We start from the raw sequence: 16905 nt of genomic DNA, 5'->3' as shown, positions 1-16905 counted from the left end.
TTTCAATACTTAGAGGGGGCTTATAAGAAAGATGCAGAGAGACTTTTTACCAGGCTTGCAGTGACAGCACAAAGGGCAATGGTTTTCAACTGAAAGCAGGTAGATTTAGACCGGACATAAGGAAGACATTTTTTACAATGAGGGTGGTGAGAGACTGGAACAGGTTGCCCAGAGAAGTTGTGGATGCCCCATCATTGGAAGTGTTCAAGGTCAGGCTGAACAGGGCTTTCAGCAACCTAATCTAGTGAGAGATGTCCCTGCCCATGGCAGGGGGGCTGGACTAGATGATCTTTAAATGTCCCTTCCAACCCAAACCATTCTGTGAATGATCATATGATGATGGCCATAGGAAAAGATGTAAAACCAGCCAACGCTGGTGTAAGGTTAATGGAATGGTTTAAAGTGTGAGGAAAACAACTTTAAATTAAAATTATCCTGCAGTACGTTTAAACAGAGCTGCTTGGCAAATAGTTTGATTTTTTTTCTTGCATTGAAAATATGTGACAACTTCAAGAGTAAGTTGCTCTCTCAGCCAATTTCACTTTTTATGTGAAACACCAAAAATGTAGAAAGATTGCAGAAAATGTGACTGCAAGGTCACAGAGTACTGAATGGATGCTGATTTTAATACGTCACTTGCTTTATCTCCATCTTACACAGACCTGATGTGCCGTTACTGTTTACTTACTTACAATATGTTAATTTTTGAAACAAATTTAACAGGCATCTCTCTATCTTAAAGAAATTACCCCGTTCAGCAAAGGAAAGCAGTAAACAGTGATTAAAGCATATAGCAGAAGCTGGAGACCTGTTTTGTAGTCTTAAGCTCTATTAACTAGTTTGCTTCAATTTGCAAGTCATTTTATCTCTGTGTGACTTGTTTTCCTATCGTAAGAGGAGGGACATACCATACTTACAAAATGTTTTCTGTGTTTACTTGGGTAGAAGATGTGGCTATACTATTTCTTTAAATCCAGGGCAGCAAACCAGCCAAGAGAAGGCTAGGGATGTTTAGACAAAAGTCCAAACCCAAAACAACAGGATAAAGAAGTTAGGGACAATGTTATTTACTATTTATATAATTCATTGCCTTTTGCCTAAAGAAATATTCTATTGAAATGGGAAGTCCTTAAACACCTTCTGAAATTATATTTAAACTCCACCTACTTGTACCTTCCTATAAAGGGAATAAAGGTGTGGAAGGGGAGAGGCTTTCCTCAGCTGAAGAAGAATGAGTTGTGTGGCTGGTTCAGTTTAATCTGTTACATGTCTTATTTAGTTATTTATGCTGTACACTTCACAGCGGATCAGCATTTCTAGTGGTATATGAAGTAGGCTTCATTCTCTGTTCCAAGTTAAAATCAGCATGATTCCCAATGATGCCCACAGCAGCTGCAATGCAGCATGAGCGAACAAAGAATAAAATGCAGTAATTCAAACCATTCTTTCCCAGTAAAGAGATTCAGAATTTTCTCTGATTTTGCCCTTCTTATTCATGGCTTGTCCCTTCTGCTCCCATATTTCTCTAAAAGACTCAGTAATTCAGGAGTAGATTTAATTATTCACCATTGGGGGGTAAAAAATTAAACAGATACCAGTAAGGACTCTTGAAACTCAGGAAAAAAAAGAATGTTTAATTAGCATATAGGCACAACACCCTGCCTGATATGCCTTACTAACAATACAAAGCAATAACCTCAGGTCAAAAGATAAGTTACAATACATGCAAAAACGTCTGGATTGTGCACTAAGTAACACGTTAGTTATAGGTACATCTGTCAAATAAACATACATCTATTCTCCTAAAGAACAAAACTTCAGAGACTATTTCAAAAGTAAAGGTACAACAAAACAACCATAGTTGAGCAGCGTATTGAACACAAAGCATCCTACACAGAGACATTTGACCTTTGGAGGCAAAAACTGTAACAGGCAAATAGCTGAGAGCCAGATCCCCAAATACTTACTTATGAAAAGCTCTCAGTGAAGCCTAAGGTATTATCAGAATGAGGTCTGAAGGATTTTGCCCTTAATGAATAACAATTATGAGTGGGTAAAAATGTCTCTATCAGTGAGAATTTTAAATCATATATCTAAGTTTAATGTTGCTGATAAGAGTGAAAGGAGGAAAGACTGAATATTGATACAAATAAAACAATGTTTCTGTAAAACCCTTAAAATAAATAATGATTACGAAGGAAAGTTTGGGATAATGAACATGTCCTGAAACCAAAATCAACGTGGTTAAAGTTAATAAATATTTTAAATAGTTAAGTTCCTTTTTATCCTACAGAACAATAATCAGTATTAAGAACTAGGAAAGCAGAAAGAGGATGGAGACCTCTTCCTTACTTTTAAATATGGGTGATCAGTCCCAGTATCATCTCTCACTATTAAGCTACGCGTTTGTGTGTTACAGGACTAGCCGAAAGAAAGGGACAGAATATACACTTACTGCCACTGTAAATTCAATGGATCTATTTTTTCTTCCACACGATGACTAATCACAGGCTCAGTCCACTAACAATACTGGCGAATTTAGTGGGGGGTGAAGAGGGACAGGGGGGAGTGAAGGCTGGGGTGAAGGCAACTCTAACCCCATATCAGCGTGTGACAAGTGCTCTCTGTCACATGGAAGGGGACGTGTCTGTGCTGCTGCCCAGGTTCCGAGATAACTACGGGCTGAATCCAGGCTGCTACTTATGCAATAAAAAAATACTGCAAAACTCCCCTCGGACTTTGCTGGCAAATGTGCCCACTGCTGAACCAGTGGGTGAGATGTGCTATCCCCATTGCAGCTAGCCAGCCCGTACACCCTGAGGCGTTTTTGTCTGGAGAGTGCTGAAGGGAGCAGCCCCTCCAACATGAGAACTGTTGTCGCATCTGACCGGCACAGCAGTGCTGAGGAGCTAAAAAAGGCAAGTAATAGGCGCTTCAACCCTTCTCTTTCTTATGAATCCTGAATCAGCTCGGCTTTTTCAGCTCCAATTGTAGAAAAGCAAGTCTGCTCTGCTTCCACGGCATAAAAGCTATAATGGACAAGATCCTAAAAGACAGCAAGATCCAAATGACAAAGTCCTCACTTGGAGACATCCTCCCTAAAACACCAGAGGCAAACAGTGGGTGTTTTATGACTGGGATTTCTATCTCTATATATTATATGGCTGTGGTGGAGTGGCACAGAGAAGCCGGTAGCGAAGAGCTCCACAATCCCTGTGCGCTGTACAGGGAGATCGCTGTACTAGCTATAGATGTACTAGGCAAAGCCTCACATAAAGCAGGTTGCTGCTGCCTACTAACTGCTGCCATAGCTCAAACACTGCAGCAGTACTGTAGCAGAGGCACTCAGGCCACTTACACGTGAAGTACACAACCCGACTGCGGGGCAGACACACCGCTCTACACTCGCTGTGTAGGATTTCGGCAGAACAGCTGTTTCCAGCTCTGGTTAGGGTTGCAACGCTGTTTGGGGTTGTGGATAACAAGATGCATGCTCACTTCTTTGAGCAGTCATCTCCTGTATTTTAATGAATGCATTGTAACCCCAACCAAAAAGATTAGTATTAGTCATCAGCAAATCAAACATTACCGTGACCATAACCTGTTTTTTGGTTTTTTGTTTTTTTGTTGCTCTGAACACAAATCAAGTATCTATTTACTCTAGTGATTCTAATCTAAATTGTGCCACTGACCCAAGAGGTAACTTTTGGCATATAAATGGTATATGCTTTTCCAGAGGGGCTGAACTACCACATTGTCTACTGATTTTAAGATATGGATGCTCAGCACCTTTGAAAAAATCCACGTCTAACCCTTTGTCTTCCTCTCTGTCCGTTTGTAATATTGTAGCATAAGCACAGCACCACCCCTGCGTATTGCAAGCGTTAAAATGCATTGAATGTTTTGAAACTGAAGAACAGATACACACACATAAAGTACAAACCAACAAACTGTGAAAAGAGTAAGATGAAGAATTGTACCCTGTAACCCTAAGAACATCGAGGAAGTTTGGTAAAATGGGGTACAGGCAGATTAAGCAGCAGTTAGTAGTATACAACAGAGATGCCAATTGACGCTGACAGTTACACATTTTCCTTGTTAACAGAGAAACAATAAAACCTAGTTAAGAAATCACTTTTTGGACCACTTTTCCCCTGTTTCTTCATTACTTCAAAGTGTTTTATGGAATTAGTGTATAGTAACTGCTTTTGTACAGAAAATACACAGTAAGTTAGTTCTGTGGTCCAAATAAGCCATGCTTTTTTTTTTTTCATATCATGCATTGGGATGCAATCAGCTTCTTGTCAGTCATTAGTGAAAAGAACAAGCACATTTTTGACAATAAAAAGCTTCTGTAAGTAACATTTTCCGTGTTCATTTCTACAGCAATCATTAGCCAGAACTATTTAAAATGTTTCTGGAATTTTCTTTTCTGTTGCTATCTGCTTTTCTGATCGAGGAATTTTCTAGTATTTGTGATGTTTCCTCATGCAGTTATTTACAAAGAGATGGTCCTTGTGGTGAAGAACCTTAATGAAATTTACAGTTGCTAAGGTACATTTATAAATGCTAGCAGTTACACTCAGACAGAACAAATGGAATTTATTATGCAGCTCTGGGCTGGGCCAGCAATACAATAAAGTGCAAATAAGGACAAAACCCACAAGCCAGGCAGATCCGTTTTTCATCGCCAGCGTTAAGAAGCATCATGACTGTGGTAAGAAATGTTAGATCAAATAGGCCTAGGTCACAATCTATTTTAAACATCTGTCTCCCTGAGAGGATTTAAGGGAGGTATACAGTGATATAGCCCTATTTCTTCAACTGGCTGAATATCATTGGAAAAGTAAGGACACTTTTCCAGCCAATTTTTTTCAACAGTGCTAATACCTGCATTTTATGCTATGATGCACTTTACAGCATGCATTGAGCTCACTTTCCATGCAGCTACAACAGGCCACTCTTGATCAGGAAAATTTAGGAAGTACCAACTAGCTGTAGAAATGACATCTATCTACCTGGTACGTCACAAAAGCATAGGCTTTGAAAACATTTACAAATAGCACATTTTCTTAAACATATGCCCATATGCAGATGATAATTACTAGCTCAGATAAAAATATATAGTTTGTGTTTGCTGGCATTCAAAGTTTGCCACTGATTTGAACAATTTTGGAGCTGAGTCATTGCCGAATGGCACTGGAACAAAAAAATAGACATTTTTCAAACCACCGATTCCACGTAAAACGAAACTGTCACTCCAACTCCTAGTGTTCATTGCTGATCACTACCCATTGCCAGACCAGACATGTATTTCTCTCCACAGTGTGTCCAGAAAGTGCTCTGTAGCCTGACTTGTCAGAGAAGCTGCAGGAAGTGCAGAAAAATAAAGTGCCTTTTCCAGGGCTGTGTGCAACATGGCTAACCATCCAATTCACTCTATGTCCAGATTTCTCAAGTCTCAGGTATAGCTCCTAACCTTGTATTTCCCAGCTGAAGCTTGCAAGGCTGGCAACTATTTACAGCTATTCAACTAGTTCATTTGCTTTCCATGCTGTAAATACTCTCATTGTGTATTAATGAAAAAATATTTACAGTTCATTTATAGGTAAAATCAGTCACCTTAGAAAAGGCTGACAAGACATTTAAAGAAGGTAACACTTTATAAAGGGTAGTATTAAATGTATAGCAGGTATTTTGAACAACCGCAGATCTGAAGATACTAGATGCTACCTTAATGTCACTCCAAGATAGTAGATGACTGTTAAGATCCTGTTTTTTCAATGGAGTTAACACAATATGAGGACACCACTAGCATTACTGCCTCAGTGAACGCATAGTTAGCCATCAACCCAGACCACATCACAGCCATCTCATTTTGCTCATTTATCTTAATATACCTGAGTATATTACCACCATTTAAATCTGTCCCCTTAATTTGTCACATAAGATGGCTACAATTACTACCCGTTCACAGGAAAGTCTCCTATTTTCCATTAAATGCATAGTCCCTTCTGCAAACCATTATCTTTGCAAAGCAGCAATCACTTAATCCAGGTAAGAGGCATCTTTGTCCTCCACCTCCAATGCTCATTTTCGTTGCCTGAGAGGGAAATGCTGTGAGGCTCCGTATCTCCTATTGGAAAAGAGAGCTTGCATTCTTCTCGATATTTCCCTTGCTGTCTTTAGGACTTGGCATGCATGATTTTGTTCATTGTACTAAAGCTTTCTGTAGACGCTGAGGTGAAGCTGGCTCTTCAGGCAGGGAGTCTGGGTTCAATCTTTAGGGAAAGCTCATACAAGGTATCTTCATCTATGATGAGTGTCTTGTCAAGTAAATAGTGAGTGACCTGGAATGGAGAAAACACAGATGAACAGACTGGATGTTACTTCCACAAGAATTTCTCTGCTTTCCTTTTCCCCTTCAGCCCATTTCAGATCCCAAGATCCCCTCACGTTGTTTTCTTGAGAAACACAACGGCTCGTTTGAATGGTGTAAAGCTGCACCAGCAGCGCTCCAGGAATCAAGTACGGCCTCTTAGGAATGGCCAAGTCCTTAGCCAGGTTACCTAACCACACGTTGCTCTTCTGGAGTCTGAGAGGAAATCTTCTCTGAAGGCACAGACTGGCTTTGGCCAAATTTTCATCGCTTCCTGAGGGACAAGGGGAAAAGAACTGCAGGATGCACACAGCATCAGCAGATGCTTGGGCCATCTCCTGTTCCCTAATCCCAGGATTCTGGGATTCCCTGGGCAATTACACTTCCAACTGGGCAGGGAGAACACATTTCCCTTTGAACCCATTCCCTTGTACCCAAAACCCATGAAGGCTGCAATCCCAAGAGAGCTTCCAGAGAAGCAGGAAAAAACTTGCTTCTATATATAGTGTCAGATAGTTTCTGCCAGGGTGAGGCCCCAGAGTACCTGTCCATATTTCTGTCTGTCCTCTCCTCTCTGTGTGTGGGAGCAGAATACATTCATTTTAGCTTTCAGCAACAGCTGTATCTTACGACTAATTGCTACCACAGCTTTGATTTCAGTAGTAGGTAACAGTGCCTAAGAAGGGCCTTACCTTCTGCTGATGCTCTATGCGGTAGGAGGTCTGCTGGAACTGGCGTATTTCCCTGATAATATGTGAGATCTTTCAAAAGAATACATGTATATGAGTAAGTACAATGTCATTTTGACTTCAGCTAAGCCACATAAGGCAAGAATTTTGCACCAAATTATGCAATTTATCCTGGGAGGAGGGAAGGAAAGAGCAGAGATCATCTCCTAATGGCTTCCAAGGATGTCACTTTCCTAAATTAACCATTTATTGTTCGGTCAGCCTCAAGTGAACCACCTTGTCTCTCCTCTCCCCATACTGATAACCTCTCTTCTCTTTGCCTGCAGTGACTGCTGCGATGTGTAGCCATAAGAAGGGTATTAAGCTGAGATTAGAAGAGAAATTTCCATGCTTCCCTCTGAGGAGTTGTTGCAAAACAACATTACATGGCAGTTGGAGAGAAATCAACTTTAAAATGCTTTTTTAGATAGACCCTAGCACACTTGAAAAGAAGATTGTGATTACTGCTTTCTAGTGAATCACTACATTCCTTTAATTTTGGTTATTTCAAAAAGCCTTTTGTTGCTCCTTCATGAGCTTCAGACAGCTGCTTTTTCTGTCTCTCACTTCTCAAAGAACAAATTGGAAGCAAATTCACCCTGTAAAAATACTCAGTTTACCAGAAGGTGGTGATAGAAGACTGGGTCAAGTAATTGCTTTCAAATAGCTACCTATCTTGCATGGTGCCAATATACTTGTGCATCTTAGAAGTTAAATTCAAAGGAATTGTAATTAAATCAATAATTAACTCACACAATTAAACACCTGTTGGGAAAATGTATAAGGAACTGAAAATTACCATTCTCATTTTGGAAAAATTGACAAGGCCTTCCTCAGTGAAGTTTGGTGTTCCTTCTTCAATGAATGCCAGGTCCGTCAGGTACATTCCAAGGTAGGGAACAGCAGGTGGGTTACAACTGTGAAACAAGAAATCAGCGTATTTACCTGTAGCTAAATTTACAAACTGATTTTTTTTATAATTCACACAAACTATTACTTAACATACTTCTAATCAATGGGTTACATTCATTTCTAAGACAAACAGCTTCTCTGACTTCACTTGTGTTGTATTTACTCTGCCTGTGACAAATTGAATGTATTCTGTCCAATATCTAATATTAATGGCAGAAAACCTTTAGTAAAAGGTAGAATGGTAACGTGATGGAGTGAGAGGAAGGACAGGTAAACTCTGGACTCAGAGAACACCTTTAAGCATATTTCAATCCTGGCTAACAGACAATCCCTGAAATAGATCCTACACACAAGCTAAAAATGCACGTGGATGTGCTTCTGCATGGTTGGTGTTCTGCAGTCGTGTAAGCATCCTAGTATAACAAGGGTGTGTGTGTGTGCAAGAGAGAGTGTGTGCGTGTACATGTGGAGATATATACATATATACGTATATACATGCATATATATACACTACTTATACATACATACACATATGTATGGATATATGCATGTATATACGTGCGTGTGTGTGTGTGTGTGTGTATGTATGTATATACCATTCTGTCAAAGTCTGTTCAGGCCTTCTCAACAGTGAATACAAAGAGAAAGAGGACGACAGAGAGGTAGCAAAGACGGTCTGGAAAACTGTGAATACAGACTCTAGAGACTAGGGATTTTCTTTTCTTGGAGGGACAGCAGGAATGGGATAATGATTGTTGCTTCCCGAATGCAATAATCAGTGCTCCATGCTCACTGATTCTTGCCTCAGCAGAAATAGTAGCAAGCTTGGTTTTCTGAAGCTCTGGCATAAGAAAAATGCAGGGTGATGGCTGTGCTGTTAACTTAGGCAGACTGCTGACTATGCTTAGCAGTGCACTTCATTCTGGGTATTTTTTGTATTATGAGGATGATTGTTGTACACAGGCAAGCAATATATTAACTGAAAGATGTATAAAAGTACCTGTTCATATATTGTGAGTAAAAACATTTTTAAAAAAGTGATTAGCTCCCCAAAAATATTTTTAAAGTAAAAATTGACTAACTTGCACTATGTATATTTTGAAACATTTCAGCAATTATTCCTGCTTCTCTCAAGACCATTTAAAGTAGTTGTACTACTCAATCCTGGAAAGCCCACTTCTAATTACAGAACTTGCAAAAATACAGGTTTTGTATGCATACAGTTGGAGTCAGTACATAAATTGTAGAACCCTTGCCACAGGATATTTTGGATACCAAAATTACATACAGTCAAACACAATCTGGCAAATCAATTAAAGAAAAAATTATTCAAGTACTACGGTACAAAAACCCAGGCTGTTTTCCAGGGTGGCAGACTACAGGGGGCTGGGAGGGTATAGGAGAGGAAATATCACTGTGCCTTTGACCTGTTCCTATGTTCCTCTCATCAGCTACTGGCCACTGTCACAAAAAAGATAAAGGGGTGACTGGAACTTTGATCTGACTCAAGCTTATTCTTAAGCCCTAAACTTCTTATCTGGAACAAGGACTCTCTGGAATCCTGTTTTTGAATATGAACTTTTATTTATAAACCTGGCTTCACACTTATTGAAAAAGTTTATCAGTGTAAGTAAAACCCCAACAGGGAACATTCACACAGAATAATAGTTTGATTTGTTTCAGTAATTCTCTGGAAATATTACATTTATTTATCAGGTGTACTAAATCATGGGATATTCAGCAAAACAATAATGTCAAATAGAATAAAACTAGAATTTAAAAAGTTATTAGGTAAAAATATTATCCAGTATTATATTAATTATTAAAGCTTAATCAAAGCCAATTAATCTTTAACATGTACTATTCACTGCTTATAACAAAACACAACTGTATGGTGTAGGAAAGCGTACTTTTTGAGTGTCTCTCTAAGATTTTTAAATCTTCCTTCAGATGATACAGTCTTCTGAAGCTTGTCCATGAGAGCTTTTGTCTAGAAAAAAAATACATTGCAAATGTCACTGCTGTTTCACATAAGTGACTGCGATTAGTTTTTAGAAAAGGTGTAATTCACTTAGCATCTTCACCCCATTTTCAAAAGTAATAACATAGGCATTAGGAATTTAGCTTCATTGTAGTTCCTAGTGTATTTCTGAAGATGGCGATTAGGCAGCATTAAAGATTTTCCTTTGAGTGATACACAGAACCTGTATCTATGCTAATATTATTAGCCTGCAAATTTAGGAAAAAACACAAGTTCATTAAATTAATGGTCAGCAATTCAGTTTACCATGTATACAAGAATATTAGAGACTTGATCGTACATGTTGCTGAGGATCTTCAGCTGCGTTTACTGAAATTAGTGACAGTAAAGGATGTTTACTGCCTTGCAGCTTGCACTAAGCTGGTTTTGCCTCCAAGTTTCTGATAAAAGCTGAATATGTATTTGAAAATATATTACTGTCCTACACAAATTACTTTCAGTGGGCATCATCAGAGCCTGGTTACTTCGTAAGCAAAATAAATTTGCTTTTCAGTCTATTTATGCTATAGACTTGAGACAGTATAGAGAATCATGAGAAATTTGTCATATTTGAAACTGAATTACCAATTAAGAGAAAGCTGTAGGCAGAAGCAGACACTTTCTTTTTCTTCTAAATAGCAGGCTGATGAAACACGCAGATTACATTTCCAATAAGTACTGGAGAACTGTGCAACAACATTAATCTGTTGGTTTTTTTTTTTAAATTGAGAAGTTTAAAAATCAAACAAATTCTAAACATAAAACTTGGAGGTGAACTCTTATATAACAGTTTGTACTGAAAGGATTTTTAGCATATTTTAAAATAAAAAAACATAACACCAGCTATAAAGCATTTGAGAAAAAGCTGACTGGAGAAAGAAGGCACTGCAATCAGAATGTATTCTAAGTGGATTTCATTGCTTGGGCTCCTTGAGTGCTTTGCAAAAGCTGCAGAAACATATGGAGGGGGGAATGCAATGATAAAAGCCCACCTTTTGCATGTCAATTAGCCAGATCTAAAAAGGGCAATCTGAAATCTTCCAATTAGCTGGAGTAAACCCTGTATTCAAATACTGCCTAACTTAAAAGTGATTGGCTCTGTCCTACTGACCTCCTTGCTCTGTTATTCCACCATACTAAAATACTAACTTTTTTTTTTCAAATAGCAGAAACCTGAGATTTAAATCATTCAACCAATTTCTCCAAAACATTTAAAACAGAGAACATAAAATCATAGAAACACAGAATATCTCGAGTTGGAAGGGACCCATAAGGATCATCAAGTCCAACTCCCTAAAAAAGAGTGGCTAGTCTTTTTTTTTGTGTCTTATTTTTGTTATTGGCAGCCATTCTCACAGGCTCAGCCATGCTGCTGACAGTCTCAGCACCAAGGTAAGGGTTAAAGGGAGATATTCACTGCATCTGAACTTAGGCACCTAAATGAGAAAGAGGTCTGGCTGTCTACGGTCTCTTACTTGGTAGCAAAAAACTCAGCACCTTGAGAGGAAATGCTGATCTTTCTACCAACTTTCTGCACAGGCAGGGAAATACAGCTCCTATTTGAGGCACTTGAGCTGGCTATAGTTATAGCTAGTAACCACCTAGATGTGTATATCTGAAAATATCTAAATTTAATTCTTGCAAATATTTCAGTACTTCAGGCTCAAGTCGTTAGGCTTAGGCACCTGCTAGTCCCATTGAAATCAGTTTGTTCCTACAGATATTTAATTAATGATACCAAAAAAAGGGTAAGCGAAACACAAAATACTTTGACATGAAATACCAGTACTACTTGGTGTTTCCAGCAAATAGTCAGAGTATTGTAAAAGTAGAAATATTTATGGAAGGAATCCTATCTCAACATGTTGTTTTCTGAACACACTGACCAGTGAAATCTAGAAACCATGCTGTAATTGTATCTTTCTTACCTGTTTGGATACTTTACCCCAAGTTTTCTTAAGTCTGTAGATTGCACTTCTGTTCAAGGCTGACGTGATTTCTAACACACCATTATAATTGTGCATACATCGACAGATATCAGCTACTGCTACCCACTTTTCAATTGAGTTAGCCCGGGAGCTGACATCAGTGTAATTCATGATTTGGGAGGCAACAAGGTTACTCATCTGACCAAACAAAGAGGAAGAAATTTAGGACATTTAAATATAATCCCTTTCGACATATAATTATTTAATGAACAAAGCAGAAGAAAACTAATGCACAACAGAACTCATGGCTCTTAATAAAACCAGAGAAAGCGTATTGAGAACAGTGTTGTAGGGAAGTTGGGGGAATGATGATATGAAAGAAGGGTAAGAAATGCAATGGGGAGTATCTCCAAGCCAACAGTAATAAAACTGATTGGGAAGACTCTCAGTAAAATTCAAGGAAAATGGTAAAGAGCAAAGATACGGTTGGGGATACAAAGGGCATTCATTAAATAGAATTGGTGTTATATTTTCACCCTCTGGAGAAAACTTAGTTTCTTCTGTAAGCAACAAGGCATTGTAGCACAGTTTAAAATGTTCTACTCTATTAAATTGCCACTGAAATGCTGAAAATGAGAATCTTCATGTGCTTTGATTTAAAAGGTTAATCACAAAAAGACTGTAACATTCAGTTACTACTAGATAAGAAGTTACATCACATTGTAAAAAAAAAAGATATTCTTGTTGCAGAGGTCATAGACAGTGTCAATAGAGTTCCTAGAAAGCAAGCTGTATTTAAGAGTACTTACATCATTAAAATGTTGACTAGTTTTCATAATATAGGGTGTTTTCTCATTTTTATCCACTTTCATCCAGCCCTGCCCAAGAAACTCTCTAGACATTGAGGGGAGAGAAAAAAACAAACAAAAATGCCCTTAATATACACCGTACAGAGTGTCTGTCTGTAACTGTAGCTTAACAGGATTTCAAGTATACCTCATTTTGTTAGAACCTAGGAACACAGCTTTACACTAATTTCAGCATTTCACTGTACCATTTTTAATGCTGTCTGAAGCAGTAAATACTATAAAGAAAATTTATTTTTCTTTTAATCCTCTCTCCCAATCCCCCCATCCTAATTTTCAGCATTGTGACCCTATCTGAAATTGGTCTTGTCAGCTTATGTGGTTATATCCATGTTAAACTGCTGTATGAATGAAGCTGATTTGACACTCTCTCCCTAGAGACTCAGCACTTCCAGACTATATTCACCCTTCACTAGTCCAGAGCCTCAGATCACAGATTTTTTTTCTTAGCTAAGAACTCAGTCTTTCAAAATGTGATCAAACTACAAGGGAGTCAGAGGCAATGATACAAACAGCCGAAGGACATTATCCTGTTATGTATGCAAACCTTTTTGTCAGTAGCATGAATTAGTGTAGTGCCTAACATTGCCAGTCAGTAACTCATCCACCGTACTCACTTCAGTCACTCGTAGGAGAACACTTACTCATACGGTATGCTTCGGAAAACTACGTGATCTAAGAGAGTTATTTGCTCTGCAAGCTCCATGGCCGACAAAGTCTCAAAGCACTCTGGTTTTGGACAATCTGACTGCAAAAATAAGGAGAACACTTAATGATCTCTTTTTGCACCAAAGGACATTTCAAAGAACAGTGTATTAAGAACTTCATAAGGACTTTCAACACAGAGTTGTAATTAACTTCTTTGCTACAAAGAAATAAGAATTAAGAAAAATTGCTAACAACATAAGGGTAAACATCAGGCTGGAAACTCATAGGAAAACAGGCACATACCAAGTCATGAGTAAGTACGTCAAGTCTGTATTCTGCGTTACTTTCCACATAACCACTCTGCACCCAGTTCATTGCCCACACTCTTCTTTGGATTAATGCAATGCACTTATGAGATGGCGGTGACTACAGTTGGAGGATGGGCATTGCCAGTCAAGGCCAGCTATGGTTCTGATGGCAGCTGAGATGGCAGACACTCATCATTTCATATATATTAATATCTTTCCTTTTTTTTTTTCCATCGTGATTTAAATCCAAATCCTAAAGTTTTGACCTGTTCATCTTTGATACGGGCTCCAAATTCTTACTTTCTCTAAACTGAAATGTACATTCCTGATATAAAAGAACAGTATTTCTGTCCAGAGTTGTAAAGTTGCAGTTGTGCTATGTTTTATTGACTTAAACCCACAACCTTTCTATAGGAGTATTTATGTTTAAATTTCAAGATGAACTTACCATCTGAATGATGTCCTCTATTTTTAAATGGGTATCATCTTGATCATCCTGAGAAAGAGCCCTGAAAAATTAAGTAGCAGAACATCCTTTATAAATAAAGTTGTCTATGGTTATGAGAAAACCTTATCACAGATAGGCAATCATGTTTATCTAAAATAAATCCTAAGACTGCAGTTGATGATGTAAAGAAAAAAAAATCTGGTACCTAAAATCTAATGTCTTGTTTTAAGTAAAAGCGTACAAAATGGTACAACATCAGAGTCACGTAAGGTAAAATGATGGTCACGGAGGCTTAACATCTCTGAGCTAAGAACAGCATATACTGTAGAATGGTCAATGACAATAACTATTGTACTTATTTGCTGATTATAGCGATAAGGTTTCTACATCTATGCCACTTTGACTTTAGTGCAAAGAAGTTTGGTGGACAAAGGAAAATTCCCTTTTCAAGAACTGGACTGGCAACACAAAAACACAACACAATAACAATATTATTTAATCAAAAGCTCTCTATCCTGAATAGCCCTAGGAAACCTAAAGGTGGAAAATTACATCTCAAGCCTTTTCTCTGATTTTTAAACTACCGTGCTAAATGATATTTTGGGGAAATGTTTGAAAAATCAACATTTGAGAAGTGAAGAAAAGACAGCAAAATAGGCATGCATAAAAGAGTGATTCACTGGGAAGTGTTCTTGTTTATTGGCACTACACTGTCCTATTCAATATTCCACACAAAGAGCTGTGAGTGTGGAAATAGACAACAAACTGCTAGCAGATTTTACTTGTAGCAAGTACATGATTTGCTTTCAGTAATACAAGTGTTAATCCATGCTTCCAATTCTGCTATAGAAAACCTGTGATTATTTATATACTACCCTGATGTAGTATCTTGGCACATAATTCTAAGATCTTACCCCTTCATTTGGAAAATACAGACTCAAAGAAACCTTGAATAGACTGGATTTATACAATATAGGAAAGAGAAGATTTAGGGAGAAAGAACAGTATGTCAGTACATAAAAGACTGCCTATAAAGACACCAATGATATGGCAAGAAGTCACTGGACCGATTCGCATCAGGGGAGATTTAGTTTCAACATTAAGTTCACTTTTCCAATTCCAAGTATAAGTGAGCACTGAAACAGGCTTTCTGCAGAAGTTGTAGAATACTCATCAGCTGAATTTTCAAGGAAAGTTTAGATGACCATTTTCAAAGAAGATCCAGTCCTACTGATCATTCCAGAAAGCATAGCAGGTATTTTCTCATGGTCCCTCCAATTCTTTATTTTTGCACTCTGCAGTAACAGACTTTCCATGTACCAGCTGGGGAAAGGGTTAAAAGAAAAGAATTACATTGCCTGGAGACTTTAGCTATGAGTGTAAGATACGGAATTTGTACTATGTGGGTGGGGAGGAAGTGTTAATGCTTAGTACACTAGGTTCTTCTGTTGTGGGTTGCTGTTGTTTCCTTTTGGTTTGCCAAGTTGGAGGGCTAGGTTAAAATCAAATGCAGATTCACAAAGGACCTACAAAACCTCCTTGCCTTCATTTTCAGCCTATCAAATCCACACAAAATGCCCCTTTCTTCATAGGAGTTGGAAACACTTTATGTCTGATGGGCAAGCCGTGCCAAGTCTTGAATGTCTACTTCTTCAGGAAAACCCTAGGCTTCTTCTCCAGATAATAAGTGTGCGGCCTCAGTAACTGTAAATACACTGGCAATCTGTCTTTCCTGAGCAGCTTATTTTGTGCTGTATCTCATGACTGATTGCCTGCAGAAAGGTATTGTTCACTGTAGACAAGAGCATGAGCTTCCTGGCAATAAAAGAAAGAGAGGACTTGCCCTTCTGCCCCAAGTATTCTCAGTAATCTTGTAAACTCATCATTTGAGTTCCTTACGTATAACTTCATATTGCCTGGAGTTCTCATCTTTGATACAGAAATGATTGTATTTGCTTAATACAAAATAAAACAGGAAACATGAGATTCTTAAAAGGCTAAAAATACCTAACTTTTCTCCATCTTTGCTTCCTGATACTCTCTAACATGACATCTCACATTTTATGTAGACTTCCAATCCCTCATTCTAAAGAGGTTACTGGTGCTTTTTCTCTAACACAGTGGTCCCATTAAAAAAATTCTCCTTTTATCCATAATTGCTCTACATTTAAACCTGCAGAGGACAACACATCTCTAGACTGGATAAAGCTACTCTTTGATAGCATCAATAGTAGCTTCCACTTCAGTCTGCACTGTTGTCAGCTTTGGGATACCTAGTTTTAAGAGAGATCTAGGAAGATATGTTGAGCTGGTCAGTTCTGCTTGGGGAGTTACCGTTGCACTCCTTGGAGAGCCTCCTGGAAGCTGGGTAAGAAGCACAGGTAAATGTGAAAACAGTTATGAGACAAAGCAAAGGTAAGGAGAGATTCTGCCGGACTGTTTAACAGTATCCCTCTCAGGGAGGACTGAATGGGGTGACACCTCCATCATTACCCTTACAAATGAAGGAAGTAAATATACAATAAATGATTTTCTAATTCTTAGAGTCAGCAGCTAAGATTAGACCTCTCTCTCACTTAAGCTATTCTTCATGCTTGACCAGTCCAAATATTAAAATAATTTTCTAGTAGAAAATACTAACATCTGTCTCCTCATTCCTTTATGGTAT

General features: G+C 38.3%; 1 protein-coding gene across 2 annotated transcripts in view; it reads right to left on the bottom strand.

Annotated features, from left to right (window-relative positions):
- Positions 1-1614: 1614 nt before the first annotated feature.
- RASGRF2 (Ras protein specific guanine nucleotide releasing factor 2) overlaps positions 1615-16905 on the bottom strand; it is a 142480-nt gene continuing 127189 nt past the window's right edge. For both annotated transcript variants that reach the window (XM_076362795.1, XM_076362796.1), the window contains exons 20-27: positions 14238-14298; positions 13478-13581; positions 12777-12861; positions 11968-12165; positions 9930-10009; positions 7907-8024; positions 7072-7140; positions 1615-6350 (exon numbers count right to left, since the gene is read on the bottom strand). In XM_076362795.1, the coding sequence (XP_076218910.1) occupies positions 6258-6350; positions 7072-7140; positions 7907-8024; positions 9930-10009; positions 11968-12165; positions 12777-12861; positions 13478-13581; positions 14238-14298 (808 nt within the window). In that variant the 3' untranslated portion in view covers positions 1615-6257. The remainder of the gene's footprint in view (positions 6351-7071; positions 7141-7906; positions 8025-9929; positions 10010-11967; positions 12166-12776; positions 12862-13477; positions 13582-14237; positions 14299-16905) is intronic.

Source organism: Aptenodytes patagonicus, chromosome Z (genome assembly GCF_965638725.1).
Source record: "Aptenodytes patagonicus chromosome Z, bAptPat1.pri.cur, whole genome shotgun sequence".
Taxonomy (NCBI): domain Eukaryota; kingdom Metazoa; phylum Chordata; class Aves; order Sphenisciformes; family Spheniscidae; genus Aptenodytes; species Aptenodytes patagonicus.
This window is presented reverse-complemented; position numbering and strand designations above follow the sequence as displayed.